This window comes from Maniola jurtina, chromosome 19 (assembly GCF_905333055.1).
Source record: "Maniola jurtina chromosome 19, ilManJurt1.1, whole genome shotgun sequence".
Taxonomy (NCBI): Eukaryota; Metazoa; Arthropoda; class Insecta; order Lepidoptera; family Nymphalidae; genus Maniola; species Maniola jurtina.
In genome coordinates, this window is record NC_060047.1 from 6,101,239 (window position 1) to 6,121,049 (window position 19,811).

Sequence of the window (19,811 nt, forward strand, 5' to 3'; positions counted from 1 at the left end):
ATGTAACTCCTAAGTAGTATTATTTTTAGAAACATTCGTTTTTGAAAATTCCCACGTTTTTAACATTATAAATATAGGACGGCAGCTTAAGCAACCTTGTCTAAAGTAAGAACGGTCAAACCCGATGATTGAAAAACTTGATAAAAGAGAAAGCAATGTAATCTAATGATACAGCATTTCGAAAAGTGCCTATGAAATATTACCTAACAACTGATAGGTACTTAATAATTCTTAAATCTTTTCCGCTTTTAAAACAGGTGCCCTAATAACACTAGACCTAATGTATGCCGGGTAATAAGGGCTGGTACGTTCACGTCTAAACAGTGTTTTAAGAACAAACTTGTATTCTGTTTAAAACATATTTTTTTCCGTGCCGTTTCTATCCTTACGAAATTTATGTCAATAGTTACTATTTAATATAAATAATTTATAATACTTTCGAAATAATCTATGCTCCAAGGAATTTGTTTTCTGTTAATATGTTGTAAGAGCGAGTCACATTTGCAGACAAGCAAAACCAAACTTTTGTCTGGTTTGGAAATTAGGTTTACAGAATATTATTGTATCACACCAACATCTGCTAACAAGTCTATAATGTGCGAAGACAAAAATACCTAGTAAAAATAAGCCTTATTCTGAATACTTATTATAACATGTACTATTTGTGCAACAAGTCAAACCTTTAAAAGTACCTACGTACTAGACGACTAATATCGATATTTGTACAAAATATTATGCTTTTAAAAATGTTAACACTGCAGAACGTTATGACATTTTTTAATAATATACTGATTTTTTATTACTATTTTGTTTCATTGCAAAACTAGCCGATGCCCGCGACTTTGCTTGCGTGGATATAAGTTTTTAAAAAATCCCGTAGGAACTCTAATTTTCCGGGATAAAAGTAGTCTGTGTTAATTCCAGCCCGGCTAGCATGGGCAGTAGATAAAAATTATATCCCCCGATTATATCCACTGATATCATAGAAATCAGTAGATATAATCGGGGATATAATTTTTATCTACTGCCCATGCTAGCCGGGCAGGGTATAATCTATCTCCATTCTAAATTTCAGCCAAATCCGTCCGTGAAAGAGCAACAAACATACACACAAACTTTCGCCTTTATAATATTAGTGTGAAGTGTGATTACTGATTGCATAAAACTAACGGGCGAAATAAATAGTATTATATCTATTTTAATATAGATATGTGGATTACGCCATTTGTCAAAAATTGTATGGTTTCACATTTACAATCATTGATTGTTCACTCTTTCTCGATAGTGCGGCAAAACTAGTCGTAGATGTATAAAGTGGAGAGCCTACTAATACACAAAATATTGTCTATTTAATTCTGAGTAAAGTCAATGTCAATGTACACTCGCTAGATTTAAAGCCTGACTATTTGTTTTGGGATTCTTTAAAAGTTCTGAGAAACAAGCGCCTTTTCATTGCGATGTTATCAGTTTAAAATTAAACAACAGAACTATTCAGCGATGCAATATATTTGTCATTGAAAGTTACAAAAGTAAATGCAAATAAAACATTACTAACAACCACATTACATGGCAGTCGAAGCTCACAAGCGAGTAACTCCACACTACTGCTCTGTGCCCTGCTTGGGCACGTAGGAGAGGATGACGGAGGACTTGGGTGCCACCGTCACGTTGTTGCTTTTTGCGACCGAGTTGGTGGTATAACTGGAACAAAGATTGGCAAATTTTTAAAAACAAATAGTAGCGAGGATTAATTTTTAGCCGAAGGATAAGCGACAAAATCTTACCTACATTTGACGCTAGGCAGGCATAAAACGACTAGATGTCTTTGATTTCACGTCACCCCTAGCCTAATATTTGACAAATGTCGATTTAGGTTCAAAACCGAGAGTTTCTTCACTCTACTTCCCCTGCCTATATTGTCATGTATGAAACCACATATCGAAACTAGAAACTAGTTTGAGATGCGTTTGAAACGCATCACTGATTAGTGGCATTGATACCGTCTAGCGGTATCTATATAAACTACTTTCATCTTAAGAGGGCTCTCTCCGTCACTCGTTTCATACAATCGTAGTTCCAATTTCATTTGAATATTAAGCAACCAAAGTCCATGAAATGCAGACATATTCTAGAAACTAATATCTATGTCTGTGGTTTTCCATATTTCTGTTAAAATATTCGGTTTCAAAGTTACGCGTTCTTAAAAATTTTCATACAAATCTTTGAGCCCCTGTAATTTTAAAACTACATATTTTTAGAAAAATCTAAAACACCACAGACACAGATATTAGTTTCTAGAATATGTCTGCAAAATTTCATGGACTTTGGTTGCTTAATATTCAAATGAAATTGGAACTACGATTGTATGAAACGAGTGACGGAGAGAGCCCTGTTAATGGCGCGCTTTTGCAAAATCAATAAACAGCACAAACCTATTCTAAAAGAATTGCATCACAGAATGATTGCGTATCACGGTCTCTGAAACGTGTTTTGTTGCGGTTGCGTTGCGCGCTCTGTTCTGGGCCACTCCAAGCTTCAAAAAAATAAGTGTAATGAGTACTGACTTGAGGTTGGAGGGCGACACGCGGTAGATGGTGAGGTCGTCCGGCAGCGAGCTGAGCGCGGACAGGTCGGCGCGCGCCTCGTCCGCGCCGCCGTTGTACACCGATACGTAGCCCGTGTGGCCTGACTTCCATCTGCAACATTACATCAACCTTCAGGCGCCATCTCCACGGACGAGAGAATCGCGGCGAAGTCTCGCCGTGACACCAAATTCGATATAACCCTTACAGACTAATGCCCACAGGGTGATACTACTGCCGACGATAGTAGGTCGGACTCGTTGCAGTTCCCTCGCCCGTGGAATTGGCGTCTAAGGTGCAGAACTGCAGACGATGCCTCAAGGAAAAAGGGAACCAATAACACCTACAAATCTTAATTATACCCTATAATAACGGTGGGATGCATACGCTGAAATATTGCGTGCTATTATAAAAACAAGGATAGGACGAATAGGAAAGGTAGAAAAACTAGAAACTGCCTAATGACAGCCATCTTTCAATCGGAATACAAAGGTATTCCCAGAAAGATAGAACGGAGGAGGTTTTTAGTAAATATAAGGTACTAATGGAATGTACTAGATACAGGCCGGTTAACAAGAGGTGGTACGTTCATAGTACTCACAAACGTGTCAGCGTGGTGGCCTAAACCCTTCTCGTTCTGAGAGGGCTTGTACTCAGTAGTGGGCCGTTGATGAGATGATGATGATGTACTAACCTGGCGCAAGCGAGCATGGTGTCCGTCGAGTTGTGCACGGGAACTGCCTTTATCGCATACAAACCATGTTGAATGCTCGAGTCCTCACGGAGCGCCACCACGTGAGAGAGAATCTCGCTCTGTATAAAACAATAAGGCACATTTCATATAGGTTTCTATAGCAAGGATCAACAAAGTTTATTCAAGTTCATCCGATTTTAAGGCAAATTTTGATCGCCAACAAAAAAGACTTCTGAAAACTTCCTATTTATTTATTTTGTCATTTGTTTAGACATTCATATTAGAAGTAGAAATGGAAATATTATATTTTTTCATTTCAAAAAAATTGACCATCAGTGGTGACAGCCGACAGAAGTGAAAACGTAAAACTTGGGCACTATCATCAAAAATTGAACCATAATAGGTTGTGACCTTACTTTGATTAGAGGGTATAGTTATTATTATGCTACTAATGAAAATATACTTACAACACTGGTCTCGTTGTCTTTGCTCCTAATTTGTTGCGGCTGTAACACGGGGGCCGCCGGCAACAGCATCGCGAACGCCGCCAGCTCTTCGTCTGTTCCATCCTCAGCCAGAAGCTGCAACCCAATCTTTGTTATACAATTCACGAATTCCTCTCAACTTTTTAAAGAGGCACTCGACATACTACTCATATCCACCTGGGTGCCTGATATATTTCGATTTTCGACCACTCTAATACACATAACCTTTAAAGATTCAATCTCCTTTATTGAATTAGCGGAAGACACTAAAAAAAACGTCATCAGCATTTGCTAATGACGTAGTTTTAGTGTCCTAGTAACTCAAAAAGTGAGTCAAGAACGGTATTCTTGAAAATGTTAATTTCATATTCAAGGATTCGATATTCAAGGATCCTAAACTAAATACCCTTATATTTAGCTTCTTGGGAATAAAAAATACCACATAATTCCTTCCACTTACATCAGATTTTGGAACCAACTACCTTTGGCGGTGTTCCTAAAAAAATTTACATCACTTTTAGTTTCTGTAATGTTATACTACACTAGCCACAAGTAGGTATACCTGCATTGCCGGCCAGCGCTTCACTCGGTCCTCGAGGAGCATCTCCGCTTGAGCAGGGTCCTGCAGCACTAGTGGGGCAGCGGACGGCGGGCGCAGCGCGGTGGTGTTGAGTTTCGACATGAACAGCTCCGGACGACTCTCTTCAAATGTCGTGAACACCGTTCCATCTGTGAACAAGTTATTTATGAAGTACAACTTCTTCGCGGTAGGAGAACTTTTAGCTAGTTGTAGCAAAAAACCAGGTCCTAGTAACCAAGGTTATATATAGAGGTTCCGGCGTTGCAACTCCGTGTGTGTGTGGGGATTCCTCTAATCTCTACTGACCAGTGACCGTGGTGTGTAAGGACACTTGTTGCGCCCAGTTAGCCAGCAGTCCGTGTAGCGCGTGGTACGATGCTGTCAGTACGCGTGCTGCGTGTGCATGTCACCCGGCACGCTGACATGCCTGGTGAGCGGCAGTTCCTCCGGAAACGAACTATTTACTGCTTTACTGACCAGTGACGGTTGCGTGTGTGGCCACTTGTTGCGCCCAGTGAGCCAGCAGCCCGTCTAGAGCGGCCTGGTCGCGCGTGGCGCGGTGCTGCCAGTACGCGTGCTGCGTGTGCACGGCGCCCGGCACGCTGCCGTGCCCGGTCAGCGGCAGCTCATCCGGGAAAGAGCTGTTTACTAGCAACTCGCGGGCGTGGTGAAGCCTAGGCGAACGAAATAAACAATATATGTATTAGTATATCATGAAACAATAAAATCATGGTTTCAAAATATAAAAGCACAACCAAATTAATTTGTTGAGGTGTGTTACAACTCAATCTGACACAATACTCGACCAAACCAAAAATAATACTTCGTACAGTTGGTTGATGGATATGTGTAGACAGACCAATCCCGTAGGGTGACAGGCGAAATTGGGTAGGGATTGTACCGACCAGCAGAAGGCGGCAGAATAAATTGTAGTTCAAGGGCATGATCGCACCGTATGTATGCATAACGCGATGATATTAGATTAAATCGAGTGAGTATTAAAAATGGTAATAAATAGCTCACCTGATCCCAGCAGCGCCAGCTTGCATCCATGTCTTGATAACGTCGTCAAATAGCAGTACCACCTCGCGCTTGCTAAAGTTGAGATCAGGCTGATCTTCTCCGAACTGATGCAAGTAGAATTCTTGGCGCTTCTCGCTCAGAGTCCATGCGGGCGCGTCCAAAGTTGACACCTGAGGAAATCCAACTAATTTCTCCTCAGAGTTCTAGCGCAGTCCTTCTGGCGTAGCTTATTTAATAACGCTCTAGGGGTAGGAAAACTGCGTGGAGCCAGGTTTGGATTTTAGATCACTTTTACGTCAAAAATACAACTCATATTTTTCCGTCAAAACATCGTTAATCAAGTCAAGTTTGACTGTATTATTTGCAGTTACCATCAAAATTCTTGTAAATGTGAAACAGTGTCTGACAGCGTTTCACAGCCCATGCATTTAACAGATTTTGACGAAATTTGTTAAAACGATAGCTAGCATCCCTGAATGGATATAGGCTACTTTTTATCCCAAAAAATCGAAGAGATCCTTTGGGATTTCCGAAAAAACTGAATTCATGCAAAGTCGCGGGCATCATCTATTATAACATAATGTTACCCAGTTGTTGGGAGGTTTGCGTTCGCCGGGCACATCAGGGTTGAACTCGTTACTCGAGGCCCAGATGAAGTAGTCGCTGAAATTGCTGGACTTGTTCTCACTCTGCTGGAACCAGGTGTGGCTCTTCGAAACGAAGTTGGCTGTCAGATCGACGATCACTCTAAAATAAAATAAAATAGATAAAATGATAAATTGAAAGATGTTAATTTGTTTGTGGGTATTCCAAATCCAAAACAACCACTTGTCCAAGGAAAACCAAGAACCAATTAAAATCCAGGTAGGATTGTAATTGGTCCTTGGTTGCCCTTGGAATTGCGACTACGGACAGTGTAGACTTTGACGATGCCTTACGATTCGATATTAACAGCAAGGAGGAACCAAGTCAAAAAGTTCTTCGGCAAAAACAAGGCCAAAACATATGCTGGTAGAATACCAATTCGTGCGACTACGTAAACTATGAAATTAAGCGAAACACCTCATGACTGAAGGACAAATAAACAAAATTTTGCATAATTATAATATGAAAAGTGATTTTCCACTTACTGAACACCGAAAGTCTTCGCCTTAGCCGCAAACTGCTTGAATTGCTCGAGACAGGTTGGTGGCGACTCATTCAAAACGTCGTAGGTGTTCTTGCAGGAGTAGGCGAAGATACCCAAAACCTTCGCCTTCTGCAGCAGCGGGAGATCTTTCTCTACTTCGGTGTAATCTTCCACAGTGGACATGTCCACTAATGGTCCCTTTTCATACCTGATTTGAAGGACAATAACTAATGAAATAGGTGAGAATTTGTATCAGCGCTTTGTTTATTTAGAGTTTAGACTATTTTTTTTTTGTACCTGTTCAACATGAGAATATTTTTTTCTTAAGCTTAGAGTTTTTCACCCACTGGATACAAATCTAAACTCATTTCCAAGCAAAACAGCCTAAAACTGTACTGGATTTGAGTCCAAAGTTCATGATTTCGAAAAACGAGAACTCCCCATGTTACAGTTCTATAAGTTCTTAATTAAAAATGGGTTGCCTAGAAGAGATCACTGTAGTGATAAGATCACTTTTTGTTTTTAAGCGTATCCTGTATTTTTATTCTTTGTCATAGTATCTATACATATAATAAAATTGTAGAAAAGTGGTGTCTGTACAATGGAAATATATAAAAAAAAAGTAGCAGGGGTTGTTATTATATCGATGCCAAACCCGAAATTGTAATTAATTTTTTTTTGTCTGTTTGTCTGTGTGTTTGTGCACGCTAATCTCAGAAACGGCTTATTCGATTTAGATACGGTTTTCACTAATATATTGTAGTAAGCTTCACTTAGGATTTAGTGTTTATTTCATGTCAATCGGTTCATAAATAAAAAAGTTATGTCAATTTAAAGAATCACGGCGCCTCGCGCCTGAGCGTCCGTGGCTATATAAAGCGCGAAAAGTCACTATTCCACGCGAACGAAGTCGCGGGCACAGCTAGTTAAGCAATAAAGATGTTTAAAATAAATAAATGAGACAGCGTTACATCGCTGACATAAATCTGTCTCGTTTTAACTGATACTTAAGTCTGAGCAAAGTCAAAGTATGCTCTATAGCTGTTCTGTCTAAAGGTGTCTGAAACTGAAGTTGAAATCCATAGAGCGCACATTGAATTTTCTTAGACTGAAGTTTCAGATAAAATGAGACGGATTAATGTCAGCGGTATAACGTTGTCTCGTTTTAACAGTGACTAAAGTCTAAGCAAAGTCAAAGTGCGCTTTATAGATCTCAATCTAAGCCAGCAGAGTTTTTTGGAGGGCCGTGTGCCATTGACGTGTAACTCTATACATACCAGGTGCGCGGCGGCGGCGGGGCGCACTTGGGAGCTTGCACTATGATGATGATGGCGCCGGCCAGCATGCACAGCCACAGCGCCCAGAACAGCACGAACATACACCAACGCAGGCGCGACCAGAACGGATCCTCTGCGTACTTCATCAGCTCCTCCTTCGTGAGCCCAGTAAACTGCTGTTAAAGAGAATTTCTAACTAGTACTAACTACAATTTTTAACTTGTACTGACTAATAAATTACACGTATCAATTTGGGAGTAGTCTTAGGTTGAAATCTATAGAGCGCACTTTGAGTTTGCTCAGACTTAAGTTTCAATCAAAACGAGACAGATTTATGCCAGCGGTATAGCGCTGTTTCGTTTTAACAGTGTTTTAAGTCTAAGCAAAGTGCACTCTATACATCTCAGCCAAAACACGGCACAGGCAAGAATAAATTATATTAATTAAAATAGTAAAAACCGGCAAAAAGTTCACGTATTTCGTCGAAGTATGCCCGACTAGTTTCCAGTTAGACCCATCCAGGCTCCTTACTCATGGGTTTATCCACACGTTATAAACTGCTGAGCGTCACCTCTATCCATCTAGATAGGCATACTGCGACGAAATACGTGGGCTTTGCTTATACATCTTATACATTTCTAATTTATATCACTCACGATAGTTTAAACGTATACAATACTATCAATTTCGACATGCCAGCAGAAAGCGTTCAAATGTCCAAATTCCCATTTTTGTGTCATTAATTTCGTGTATTTGTTGGGATAAGAGGCAGATGGACCTTAAGATAAATCCCTCCTACACCAGGATCTGAAGGTCAGGTCCTATATATTCATAAGAGACTTACCCGCTTATTAGCATCGAGCTCAATCTTAGCGTCCCCATTCCTGTGGTCGCCGACAGCATACTTGGCGTCCACCATATCGACACGGGTGACAATCTTGGCCTCTTCTTCCTTTTGCAGGAGTTTCTCTTCTGCGCCGTCGGATGATAACTTCTCCTTCGACTTGTGCAGACTTGTCTTGGATGTCCGGAAATCTAAACACAAAATATAGACCATTGTTATTTATCACTTCTTCTACACTAAAGAGGTAAAGTTTGGATGTAGATAACCTGGGAATCTTCAAATTTCTAAATTTCTTTTACTAATTGATAACTTTATGGATAGCTAAAATCCACGAAAAAATTCGGGTTACGCTGACGAAGGCTAGTTTGGTATAAATTAAATAAAAAATTACGTAGGTATGTTCGGTATTTACGTCTAACTCCCCCCCCCCCCCCCCCCCCGTCTACACGCTGCCCGTGTGGCATGGGTAGAAGCGAGGAACGGAGGCAGAGACGTAGTGTGGCCGCGTTACTCGCATGTCCCTCGTTCATGCCCATCGCTTCCTATTTTGTCGGTAAGTATGCATGCAATAGCGCGCAGTTTCAACGTCCATCGTGTTGCAAAGGCAAGCGACCTAGTGCGGCGCGTCGCGATTAATTGCGCGAGTAGGCCAGTGTGTGGACGCACAGTAAAATAAACGGAATGCGTAACCACAGCGCTAGGGCAACGTTGAAAAAGTGGCTCTTTGAAGTGTTAATATAAGAAACATTATGAAGGCGGTCTCAATGCGGAAGCACGCGTAGGTGCCGCGCTCTTGCAGTAGTGTCTATGGATTATTTTGTCGTGCCATAGACGCTGTAGGTAGGCAGGTAGTATTCCTACATGAAAACGTTTTTATTTTTTGTAATTACCATCAGAAGATAAACAATTTGAGTAACCTTGACTTAAATTAAACTTAATCTTAATACCGTTGGCTTACTTACAAATAACAATTAAAAAATATATAACTACAAATATACTTAAACTGTAGAAGACAAACAGTGATGATCGCAATTAACTAAGTAATTGTTGTTAACCTATTTTCTGCAGTAGTCGTTTGATTGATGTTAAAAGTATAAGTGAGTTCACTTCTACATAAGAGCCTTTTCCCAACTGCGGCGAAGTTCCAAATGTGGGTACCTATATCGATTTATCTCTCTATTATATCTATGCCCGACCACAATGAACAATAAATTATTGTAAAATTAATTAAGTATAAGTACTCATTAAAGAAATTTACGAATTTAAGTTACGATGCTTGAAACATTCGCCAAATTTTGAAGCAACTTCGTGCGTCAATAAATAAACTAAAAACAGCTTTAAGGCCAACTTCTTCTTCTTCTTGAAGTACAATCTCCTATTAGAGGTTGGCAACCATTAGGGCTATTTGCACCTTGCACGCACGGAAAAGAGATCCGACTCTTCCTGTACCGTTGCATTGGAGTAAATTCTTGAGCCACGATATTCTTCTTCGGCCAGGTGGTCTTCTGTCGGCTATTTTCCTCTAAGACACGGCCCTCCGCCTTCCTCATCCACCCACTAGCACTTACCGAGACGCGGTCTCTACTCCAGAACGTGTTTGCCCCAACGCCCTTCGGTTCAGCGATAGACTTGACCTGCCCACTGCCAGTTCTATTCAGGTAACGTGTGTAGAAGATTCTTAATAACTCAGTTTTAAGGAGTGAGGGAGAAATTACCTCCTCGCACAACCAACAAAGCCGTATATCAGGGTCGCCACTCGATCAGGGTATCGATTATGTACACAAAACCCTTACACACCCGAAGAACATTTATATATATGTAGGTATATAATCAGATTAACTTACACAGGTTGCGGGAAACGTTTGCACACGACGAGTTACCAGAGAATACTGACTACTGAGTTATTGGCCGTGGAACTTCAGCGGAACAAAAAGATGATTACGCACGGTCACATGTGATCCGATGAAGAGAATTTAGGTTCCGTAGGTCGCTAATAATATTAACTAACGAGAAGTGTTCGCGTTTATTTTACTTGAATGGTAATTATAGACAAACTACGTAATAATGGCTATACCTAACAATAGTCGGTTTTATTCTTGTATAAATGGGAATGAATGCCCTTTACTCCATCGAATTTTCTTATAAGTTAGGTACCTGCAAGATTCCAAACTGAAAAGATCTGGCAAACTATAATTAAAAGCCGTTTCGTCGCGGCAACTGGGAAATTTAGTTTGCAATATTCAAACTTATGCCGAACATAGGTATACCTATACTACCTACTTCAACTTTTTCAAAAACTTCAAAATTGCCCACGGCCTCTAAATTAGACAGTATAGAATAAATAAGAGAATTTAAAATCTACTGGCAATTGTCACAAATAGGTATAAGAGTAAAATGTTTACATTTGCGAAATGAACCCTAAAAACGAGCTCTCCTAACGGGCACAAAAATGAATTTCCAGGAAGCCGGGGAGAATGCTGCAGTCTGATGCTCGCGTGAGCAGGGACTGCATTCCAATCCAATCAATGCTAAACTTTTTTAGGTTTCATCTGCGAGCCGCGATTATGTAGGTGCCTACAGAAGCAGCATGGACTTTTTCATAGGTATTTCATTCTCTTTGAAAGAGACGCCACGCCACATCTCCTCCTCCTCTATAGCCACATCTTGTAGTAGGGTACCTATTATAACTTTATACTACAGACTGAGAAGCCAATAAACTAGCGGCACGCTATGATGGCCGGTTTGACGTTTGTCCGCTCATGAAGTTCCGTATTAATTGATAACGACTTTGAAGGAAATAATTGTATTACTTTATTGACGATAGTGATGTGCAGAGATTCATAAATTTTATCGAATGTAGTTTTAGGTTTAGGACTCAAAATTTATTTATTAAATTGATTTCTTAAATGTATACAAGTGTAGAAAAATCAGTTTGCACCATTTAAGGGGTGAATGTACTTGTGAATATGAACAATTTTCACTATGTGGACAAACCTCTGAAATCGCAAAAAAATATCAATAAATTTTTAAAAATGGAATCTAATACGATCGTCACATAGGATCGCTGGCTAGCACAACTACTACCTCCGGCAAACTCGCGTCAATGCTCAATGCAAAACAAAGCAGTTTCGAATTGACGTTGCTTCGAAAAGTATAAACTGTCAGTGCAATGCGATTGTGATATAGTTTTGACCTGGCTTTGGATTTCAAATATTGATACTGCATTACTGTTGACCCTTGCTCGTTAATTTGGACTCTGTTCAAGCCCTTTGTTGTGGATTTCGTCGATATGACCGAACGTACGCAGAGAACTGTTCTAAATAGTCAGACACGTGAGTTCGTAATACGCCTTCGTAACTATTTCGATCGTGAAGCTCAAAATGGAGGGCCAATTTTACCTATAACGTCAGTGGTTGAACGCGTAGCTGATGCGCTTAATATTGGACAACGAACTGTTAGAAGGATAACTAAAAAAAAATATGGCGAGACTGGCACAGAAGAAAATAAACTTCACACACCAAAAAAGAGAAAACGAGCAAAACCAGTCGTAGGCATCGATAGCTTTGATGCCGATGCTATCCGAAGACATGTTTACGGCTACTATTTACAGAAGGAGTATCCAACAAGAAAAAAGTTGGTGCATTCACTGAAGGAAGCTGGATTATTCTTCGGTGGGGAAAGTTCTTTAACGAAGATTTTGAAGACCATTGGATTTCGATACAAAAAATGTAACAAACGCAAAATATTGATGGAAAGATTTGATATAGCGATGGCAAGGTATACTTTTTTACGGCAAGTGAAAGAAATCAAAAATTGGCAAAATGTTGTGTTCTTGGATGAAACATGGCTTAATGCTAACCATACTGTAGGCCGTTCTTGGAACGATGACACAGCAGCATCTACTTCCAAAGTTCCTGTAGGAAAAGGATCGCGACTTATAATTTGTCACGCCGGAACCATCAACGGGTTTGTCGAAGGTTCTCTCATGGCTTTTGCGTCAAAAACCACTGGAGACTATCATGAAGACATGAATGGAGAAAAGTTTACTGAATGGTTTACCTCAATGTTGTGTAGCCTCCCTGAACCATCTATTATAATTATGGACAACGCCCCATACCACTCGATGCAAATTGACAAGCCACCTGCCCAATCCCAAAAGAAAGCTGATATCGTCGCATGGCTTCGTAAAAATGGCGTAGATGCAAACATGAATATGTTAAAAGCGGAATTAGTACGTCTTTTAAAAGAAAACAAACCAACCAAGATCCGATACGTCATTGACGAAATAGCATTAGAACATGGGCACAGAGTTATACGGTTACCGCCTTACCATTGTGAGTATAATGCGATTGAGTTGGTGTGGGCTCAAATTAAGGGATATGCTGCAAGACACAATACAGAACCCCCATTTACCACAAAAAAAATGCTAAAATTATTAGAAGAAGCTTGTGAACATGTGACTAAAGGAGACTGGGAAAAGGTTGTGAATAGAACTGTTAAATTAATAAGGGAAGATTATGAAAGAGATGTGAAAATAGATAATATTATAGAAAACGAACATATAATTATTAATGTATGTGATGATAGCAGTGACGACAGTGAAAATAGTAGTATGGACGAATCTGATTAATTATGGCCTTTTGTGGCACCTTTTTTGGTATCTTTTGTATTCATATGTTTCTTGTGTGCATATAAAGTATGTATATTCATTTTCGTTCAAATATTCAGTTCGTTCAAATAAATTAAATAAACATATACATTTTTGTTTTATTAAACCTATTTAATCAGGTACAAAAACAAAACTTAATTGTTTTTTGTTCGAGAATAAATTGACATTCCACATCACTATTGTAATGTGTCAAACCGGCCATCATAGCGTGCCGCTAGTGTAATTCACTAGTTAGATACTAAATAAATAAATGATTCCGACGAATTGAGAACCTTCTCCTTTTTTGGAAGTCGGTTAAAATAGAAATCAGGCAGCAGTTGCCTGTTTGCGAAGGTCACAGAGAATCCCTGAATTCTTTCCCATCAGGAAACTTTTTTTATTAATGCGTACCACAAACTTGAACTTAACAAGGGGAGAGTGAGCGGTGTACTCGGCTTCTGGAGCGAGCTTGGATGGCCGGAGAGAAGACTTCGGCGGGGAGGGGCAACTCCGGAACAAGGTTGATAACCCTGATACCCTGTGTAGATGTGCATTGGAGGTGAGGGCGCCGGATAGGGCTGTTCGTTCGTGCAGACGCCTGCCCTTTTTTCATCTGGCAACAACGAGGACAATTTTTGCCCAAAATGCGCCAACCTTACGAGCGCTTACCTTACTCAACGATCTGATTGCTCAGCACCAAAAATTAGATATTTTTAGCATTAGTATCTCCGAATTTAGCAAAATATAAATGTATTGTAACGTCTGACTCAGTATGCGTTTTGGTTTCACTGTAAGCATGCTGAGATATTATTATTAAATAAATAAATAAACAGACGGAAACGTTTAAGAGGGCTCTCTCCGTCACTCGTTTCATACAATCGTAGTTCCAATTTCATTTGAATATTAAGCAACCAAAGTCCATGAAATTTTGCAGACATATTCTAGAAACTATGTAAGGAGACATCAGAATTTAAATAAAATAAAAAATACATTGCTCAGTTTTCAATTAATTTAATAATAATTCACTTTGTACATACAAAAATACTTTACATTGAACAGTTGGTTATCTTTTTGAATTGAAACAAAATACTACATAATTTTTAAGACTCATAATTAGGTGCAAGTTAGGAACTTTGTAGATCATCAATCAATTTTTTAATTACTTACAAATTAATTTATTTCTTTTGTTCAGGTATTCCTATTCTATACTTATTAAAAATTGTATATTGTTGTAATATTTAATTTGAGTATGCAAAACTAAAATTAATAGTTACATGGGTATTTAAGAAAATTACCAGAAGCAAAACAGCATTTACACAGAATCTAACTTTGTTGTTACTCTTACAATCAGGCCATCTCTACAGGTTTTTAAAAACCTAAATCCAAGTCCCTGGCATCATCTAGTAAACTAGTCAAAAAAAAGAAAGTCTCCTAGAAAGTTGTCAAAATGCACATAGTAAGAGTATCACATTTTTTTAATCAGCAAAGAAAATTCAATATTAAAGCCACACACACACACCTTAGACTCTCACATCCTTAGATTAAAATTATTACAAAATCAATGGTTTGGTCTGAAATTGTCAAGGAACTGCTGAAACAATCTATTCCTTTCTCTTTGGATACTATTTGATTCTTCCACAGTATTTATAAGTCTATCTAACTTCTCTTCAACCACTCTCTGTCGATCCCTCATTTCTAATGTAACCTTTCTAAACTCTGCGTTTCTTTTTCTTAACAACCTTCTTTTAACTTCATCTGTCTGTCCATTTGAAGTTTCTCCATTTTCAGGACTCTCTTCTAATTTAGTGGTACTCATATTTATTAGTGACTTAATCCTATCGCTGGTTTCTTCTCTTATTTTCTGCTGAATCTCTGTTTGATACTTGCCATCTACGCTGTATATTTCCTCAAATATATCAAAGAATGGCCACTTAAATGTGGTCACACCACTCTTATTCTTCTTCCTCAACAATCTTATGTATGTCTGCTTGAGATTTCTGAACTTTTTGTCACAGCTGTCAGGCCCTTTGCCTACTGCATTCCCTATTTCCACCCAAACATTTTTTTTCCTCATTTTTGGATTTCTGAACTTATCAATATTGTCTAAATATAAAGCGAGCATGCTGGCTGTACTTTCATGATCCCAATGATCATCAGAATCATCAGGTGTGTCCATGATTTCTGTTTGACTCATCTGCATGTACTCTGAATCAGGATCAATACATTCTATTTCATGAGCTGTAAACAAAACCTCCAGTCATGATTATTTCTAAACTTCTCCACATTGGGTGTGTTCCAGATGATAATAATATGACAATGGACTTATCAATTGAATAATAAGAGCTATGTTCAGGGCAAGTTCTCAATTGCCATATAAATATTATGAACTTCCTGCACTTACTTGTGCTCCATTCATGGGCATCATAAACACATATAAAAAAACTGTTTTGAACAATATTTGAAACTTTTTAAATAGACTAAATAAATATTCTATATTAGTCTTTTTAAATAATTCACTATTTAACAACTGCTAATTTATGTAAAACAACAAAATGCAAAAATTTCCCTCATTGCATCAGTCAGCAATCTCAGAACAAAATGGCGCTGTTAGGCTGAACGATTTATCCAATGAAAGCGCTTTATAACCCGACCATTTATAATTGTCAATGACATATAATATTTTAATCGAAAAGTAATTTATTTCCGATTTTTGTCACATTCAATAACACAAAAATTCTTGATACATCTAAAATGCGTTAAAATACAGGAATAAACATACTAAATAATTGTTGAGAAGAAAAAAACTATCTTTAAAGTAGGACATCATAAATTGTTCGGTTAGTACAAATAAGTGACGTTCAAGACTCAAAATGTCAAGGATCAGCTGATAATGATTTTTTTAAACTTTATCTACATACATATACACCAGAGTGAACTACCTACCTATAGTCCTATACTAAGTTAAAACAAAGAAATGCACTCGTCATGAAATATTCTGGGTCATTTTCACCAGACATGATGAAAGTTCCCAAGGTTATTGAACTGTACTTAAATTTCTCGCTGTAATTCAAATGGTAAGGACATAATAAATAAAACTGTTAATATAACAAAAGAGTTTAAATATGTGTCATCAAATTACCTGTATCAGTCTCTGGTATGGCTTTGTAGGAGGCGACGTGCTCGTCCTCCTTAACCTGTCCTCCATCTATGGTGAGATGATTTTTCCGCGGCTCTGACATGATGAATTACTTTTCTCAAACCGGTTTCGCAAGAAGAAAGCTCTCTCCCAGCATTCAATCAATATAATTATAACCACTTGAATCACTTCTACTTTCACAATGCACAACGAGTGCGATGAAAAAATGGATTGATAGTGAATGAATGAAAATGTCGCAAAAGGATGAATGAATTAAGCCACGCCCGCCCAGGAAATCAATGAGAGTGCGAAAAAATGCGTTCAGAATAAATATGAACGAATGGAACGTTTCTTTTCCTTAGTACCGTCCTATAGAATCAGTATATATTTTATTAATAATGAAAGAATACATCGCGAAAGTTATTAGGTACCTACTTAACGTCAGTATTTTTGTGATTTCAAAACAAAGTTTCCATCATCCATGTACCGTCGCCGTGTAGCACATCATTATGTTTCACACCCTAATATAATCCTACTCTATGGTAGTTAGCATTAGATTTATTTCTCTGTAGTACGTCATTACGTTTTTAACGGACGCCACCTGTCATTGTCAACTTGTCAACCGCTTGGGCATGCGCTTGGGTCACAGTGACGTGACTGTGTCAGTGTCAGCTGTTTCTGACATGAGTGATTTGTTTTCGTCATTATTTTTTAGTCCAAAAGAAAACAGAAATCATGTGAATTATAAATAGACGTGTTAATTAAGGTATATTATAGAAATTTTACAATCAAGATGTGTACGACTCCACCTTCACCGCCGCCGCTACCACCGCTATGTCCGCCCGGCACACATTCACCCAAATCCTGTGATAGTTCACCCACTTTTAGTTATTCGGATGTGTGCGAATGGGCTTCCCAGGAACCTCAGCTATGGGAAGTGTGTGCTAAAAATAGTTTATGTCTCCACGCAGCTCCATTTCAATATAAATACAAACATTTTGAGTCGATTATGCAAATAGGACCAACCTGTGGATTAGTCGCTCTTTCAATGCTTCTAAATGGAGAAGTCAGCCCCGACGAACTGCTGAACATCACTAAAATGGAAGGTTATAGTAACAACGGGGAGATGTTTAGCTGTAAAGACATGGGCCAACTGGCTGAAAAGGCTATAAGTTTGGCTGAACTAGAGAACATTAATTTCTTTGTGAAGACTGGTGATTTATTTAGTGAAGAAATTATTCTAAAGCTTTTAAATGGTGCTGTTCTACTAGTGCCGTATCCTTTTTGAAGTCTTAATCTATATAACTACCCAAGTTTTATCAATAGATGTTTCATAGGCAATCTCGGATATGATTGTATTAGTATACAAAACTTAAGACCACCCTTACTAAACCACGGCAGTAAAGTCATCTAGTATTCAAACAATAAAACACCAAGTGTTGCTAGGCACCTATATTATAAAACTAATTTATTAGACTAATAATAAATTCTCACCAATACAGCAGCACACTTATATTTATCTTGTTTTTGAGGAAGTACTGGACATACTAATTGATTCAAGATCGTGGGCAACATAGGAATGTGACATGCTTGCGTGTTGTGCTAATTATTTTATTTGCTCTATAGTATCCAATTAGATCATTCCTGACAACTAGATATAAAAAGTACCATAAGTTAAATATATTTTTTACACTAGCCTAGCTGATGCCCATGACTTTATCTGCAAAAATTTAAGTTTTCTAAAAATAAGTAGCCTGTCCTTATACAGGATGCAAGCTATCTCTATACTAAGTAAAATAGGTGATGCCTATGACTTCACCTACATGATATTAGATTTTCTTTAAATCCTGTGGAAACCCTTTAATTTTCCAGCATAAAGTAGCAAAGTATAAGCTATCTCTCTACAAAATTGGTTAAATGGATGGCCTGTGAAAAGCTAGCAACAGATTTAACTTATAGTAAGTACATTTCTTAATTCTTTAACCACAATTTCCTTAACACAAAAACAGCTATGATGCAGATTTCAATCATTCACCATGTCAGAGGCATGGTCACACTGCACACTGGGCGCTTGTTTGTGGTATAGTAGTAGTGTCAGACCCAGGAGGAGACTACATATCAGATCCAAAGAATGTCTATGTGCTGTGCAGGCATGGGAAATCAAGATTCCTTGCTGCGTGGACATTGGACGAATTAGATAAAAGTAATAAAAATTTATGGGAGTTTTCCCCAAAGAAACAGGAAGATGGTTTGTTGTATGTGCTTCCAGATGGGGGGGTGGGTGGTGAAAATGGTTTGAGAGATCAATTTTTGATATTTAACGGTTTGTAAGACTAATTTTAAGAGTAACTTATTAAATTATATTATGGTTTATACTGCCTCAAGTTAAATTGGAATATTTTTCTTATGCAATTCCTTTATTACCCACTTATTTTAAAAAAAAATTTAGTACTTATTTTATAGAAAAACCTTTAATTTTATTTTATTTACCACTTGTAGCAATATCCATAATACCTATTTAAAATGTATGGCTGTTAGAGTTTTTCTTGATTTTTTACAGCTCAACTGCGGAACTAAATTTAATCAGCCTAAAGTTAGCTTACCTACATCCTGAAGCAAAGCAATCAACATCTATACATATAATAAAATTGTAGAAAAGTGGTGTCTGTACAATGGAAATATATAAAAAAAAAGTAGCAGGGGTTGTTATTATATCGATGCCGAACCCGAAATTGTAATTAATTTTTTTTTTGTCTGTTTGTCTGTGTGTTTGTGCACGCTAATCTCAGAAACGGCTTATTCGATTTAGATACGGTTTTCACTAATATATTGTAGTAAGCTTCACTTAGGATTTAGTGTTTATTTCATGTCAATCGGTTCATAAATAAAAAAGTTATGTCAATTTAAAGAATCACGGCGCCTCGCGCCTGAGCGTCCGTGGCTATATAAAGCGCGAAAAGTCACTATTCCACGCGAACGAAGTCGCGGGCACAGCTAGTACCAAATAAACAAAGATTCCCATTAGTTAAAAACCTGAGTTATAGTAGCAGGTAAACGCTAGTTTAAAATATATGGCAACACAGCTGGTTACTAAATAAAACAAATTAATTTAATGCAAAATTTTATTTGTACAATAAATACAAATCATATTTGCAAATTGTGATAAAATAAAAAATCTCATGACTTAACTTAAGCTTATAGAAGTGAAATTATTGTAGTTCCACCAAGCCAAATCACTGTAAAACAAAATATGATATTCAAACACATTTCATTTATTGCACCTTCACTACTTTCATTGAAATTACAAACCAAATTCTATTTTTCCGAAACTAAGATGCTTTTAAAATAACGTAAATATACCTTTGTACTAATTAATTCAACTTAAAAGAACTTTCCATTACACTAAAGGATAT

At 38.0% G+C, this 19,811-nt stretch overlaps 2 protein-coding genes across 3 annotated transcripts; one reads left to right on the forward strand and one right to left on the reverse strand.

Moving 5' to 3' along the window:
* Window positions 1-1,488: 1,488 nt before the first annotated feature.
* Window positions 1,489-16,748, reverse strand: LOC123875127 (neutral and basic amino acid transport protein rBAT). Of its 2 annotated transcripts, none has more exons than XM_045920797.1 (12): window positions 16,402-16,748; window positions 8,615-8,805; window positions 7,771-7,946; window positions 6,495-6,701; window positions 5,952-6,111; window positions 5,365-5,534; window positions 4,819-5,015; window positions 4,324-4,490; window positions 3,744-3,857; window positions 3,277-3,395; window positions 2,565-2,696; window positions 1,489-1,701 (listed from the first exon to the last, which is right to left on the reverse strand). In XM_045920797.1, the coding sequence occupies exons 1-12, from the start codon at window positions 16,499-16,501 to the stop codon at window positions 1,602-1,604; spliced, it is 1,833 nt and encodes a 610-aa protein (XP_045776753.1). In that variant the 5' UTR covers window positions 16,502-16,748; the 3' UTR covers window positions 1,489-1,601. The 2 variants fall into 2 exon arrangements, with proteins under 2 accessions (XP_045776753.1, XP_045776754.1); XM_045920798.1 differs by lacking the exon at window positions 16,402-16,748 and adding an exon at window positions 10,459-10,589.
* Window positions 16,749-17,062: 314 nt separating this feature from the next.
* On the forward strand, window positions 17,063-18,788 carry LOC123875142 (UPF0692 protein CG33108). The gene is made up of 2 exons (XM_045920824.1): window positions 17,063-17,673; window positions 18,408-18,788. The coding sequence occupies exons 1-2, from the start codon at window positions 17,192-17,194 to the stop codon at window positions 18,727-18,729; spliced, it is 804 nt and encodes a 267-aa protein (XP_045776780.1). The 5' UTR covers window positions 17,063-17,191; the 3' UTR covers window positions 18,730-18,788.
* Window positions 18,789-19,811: the final 1,023 nt, after the last annotated feature.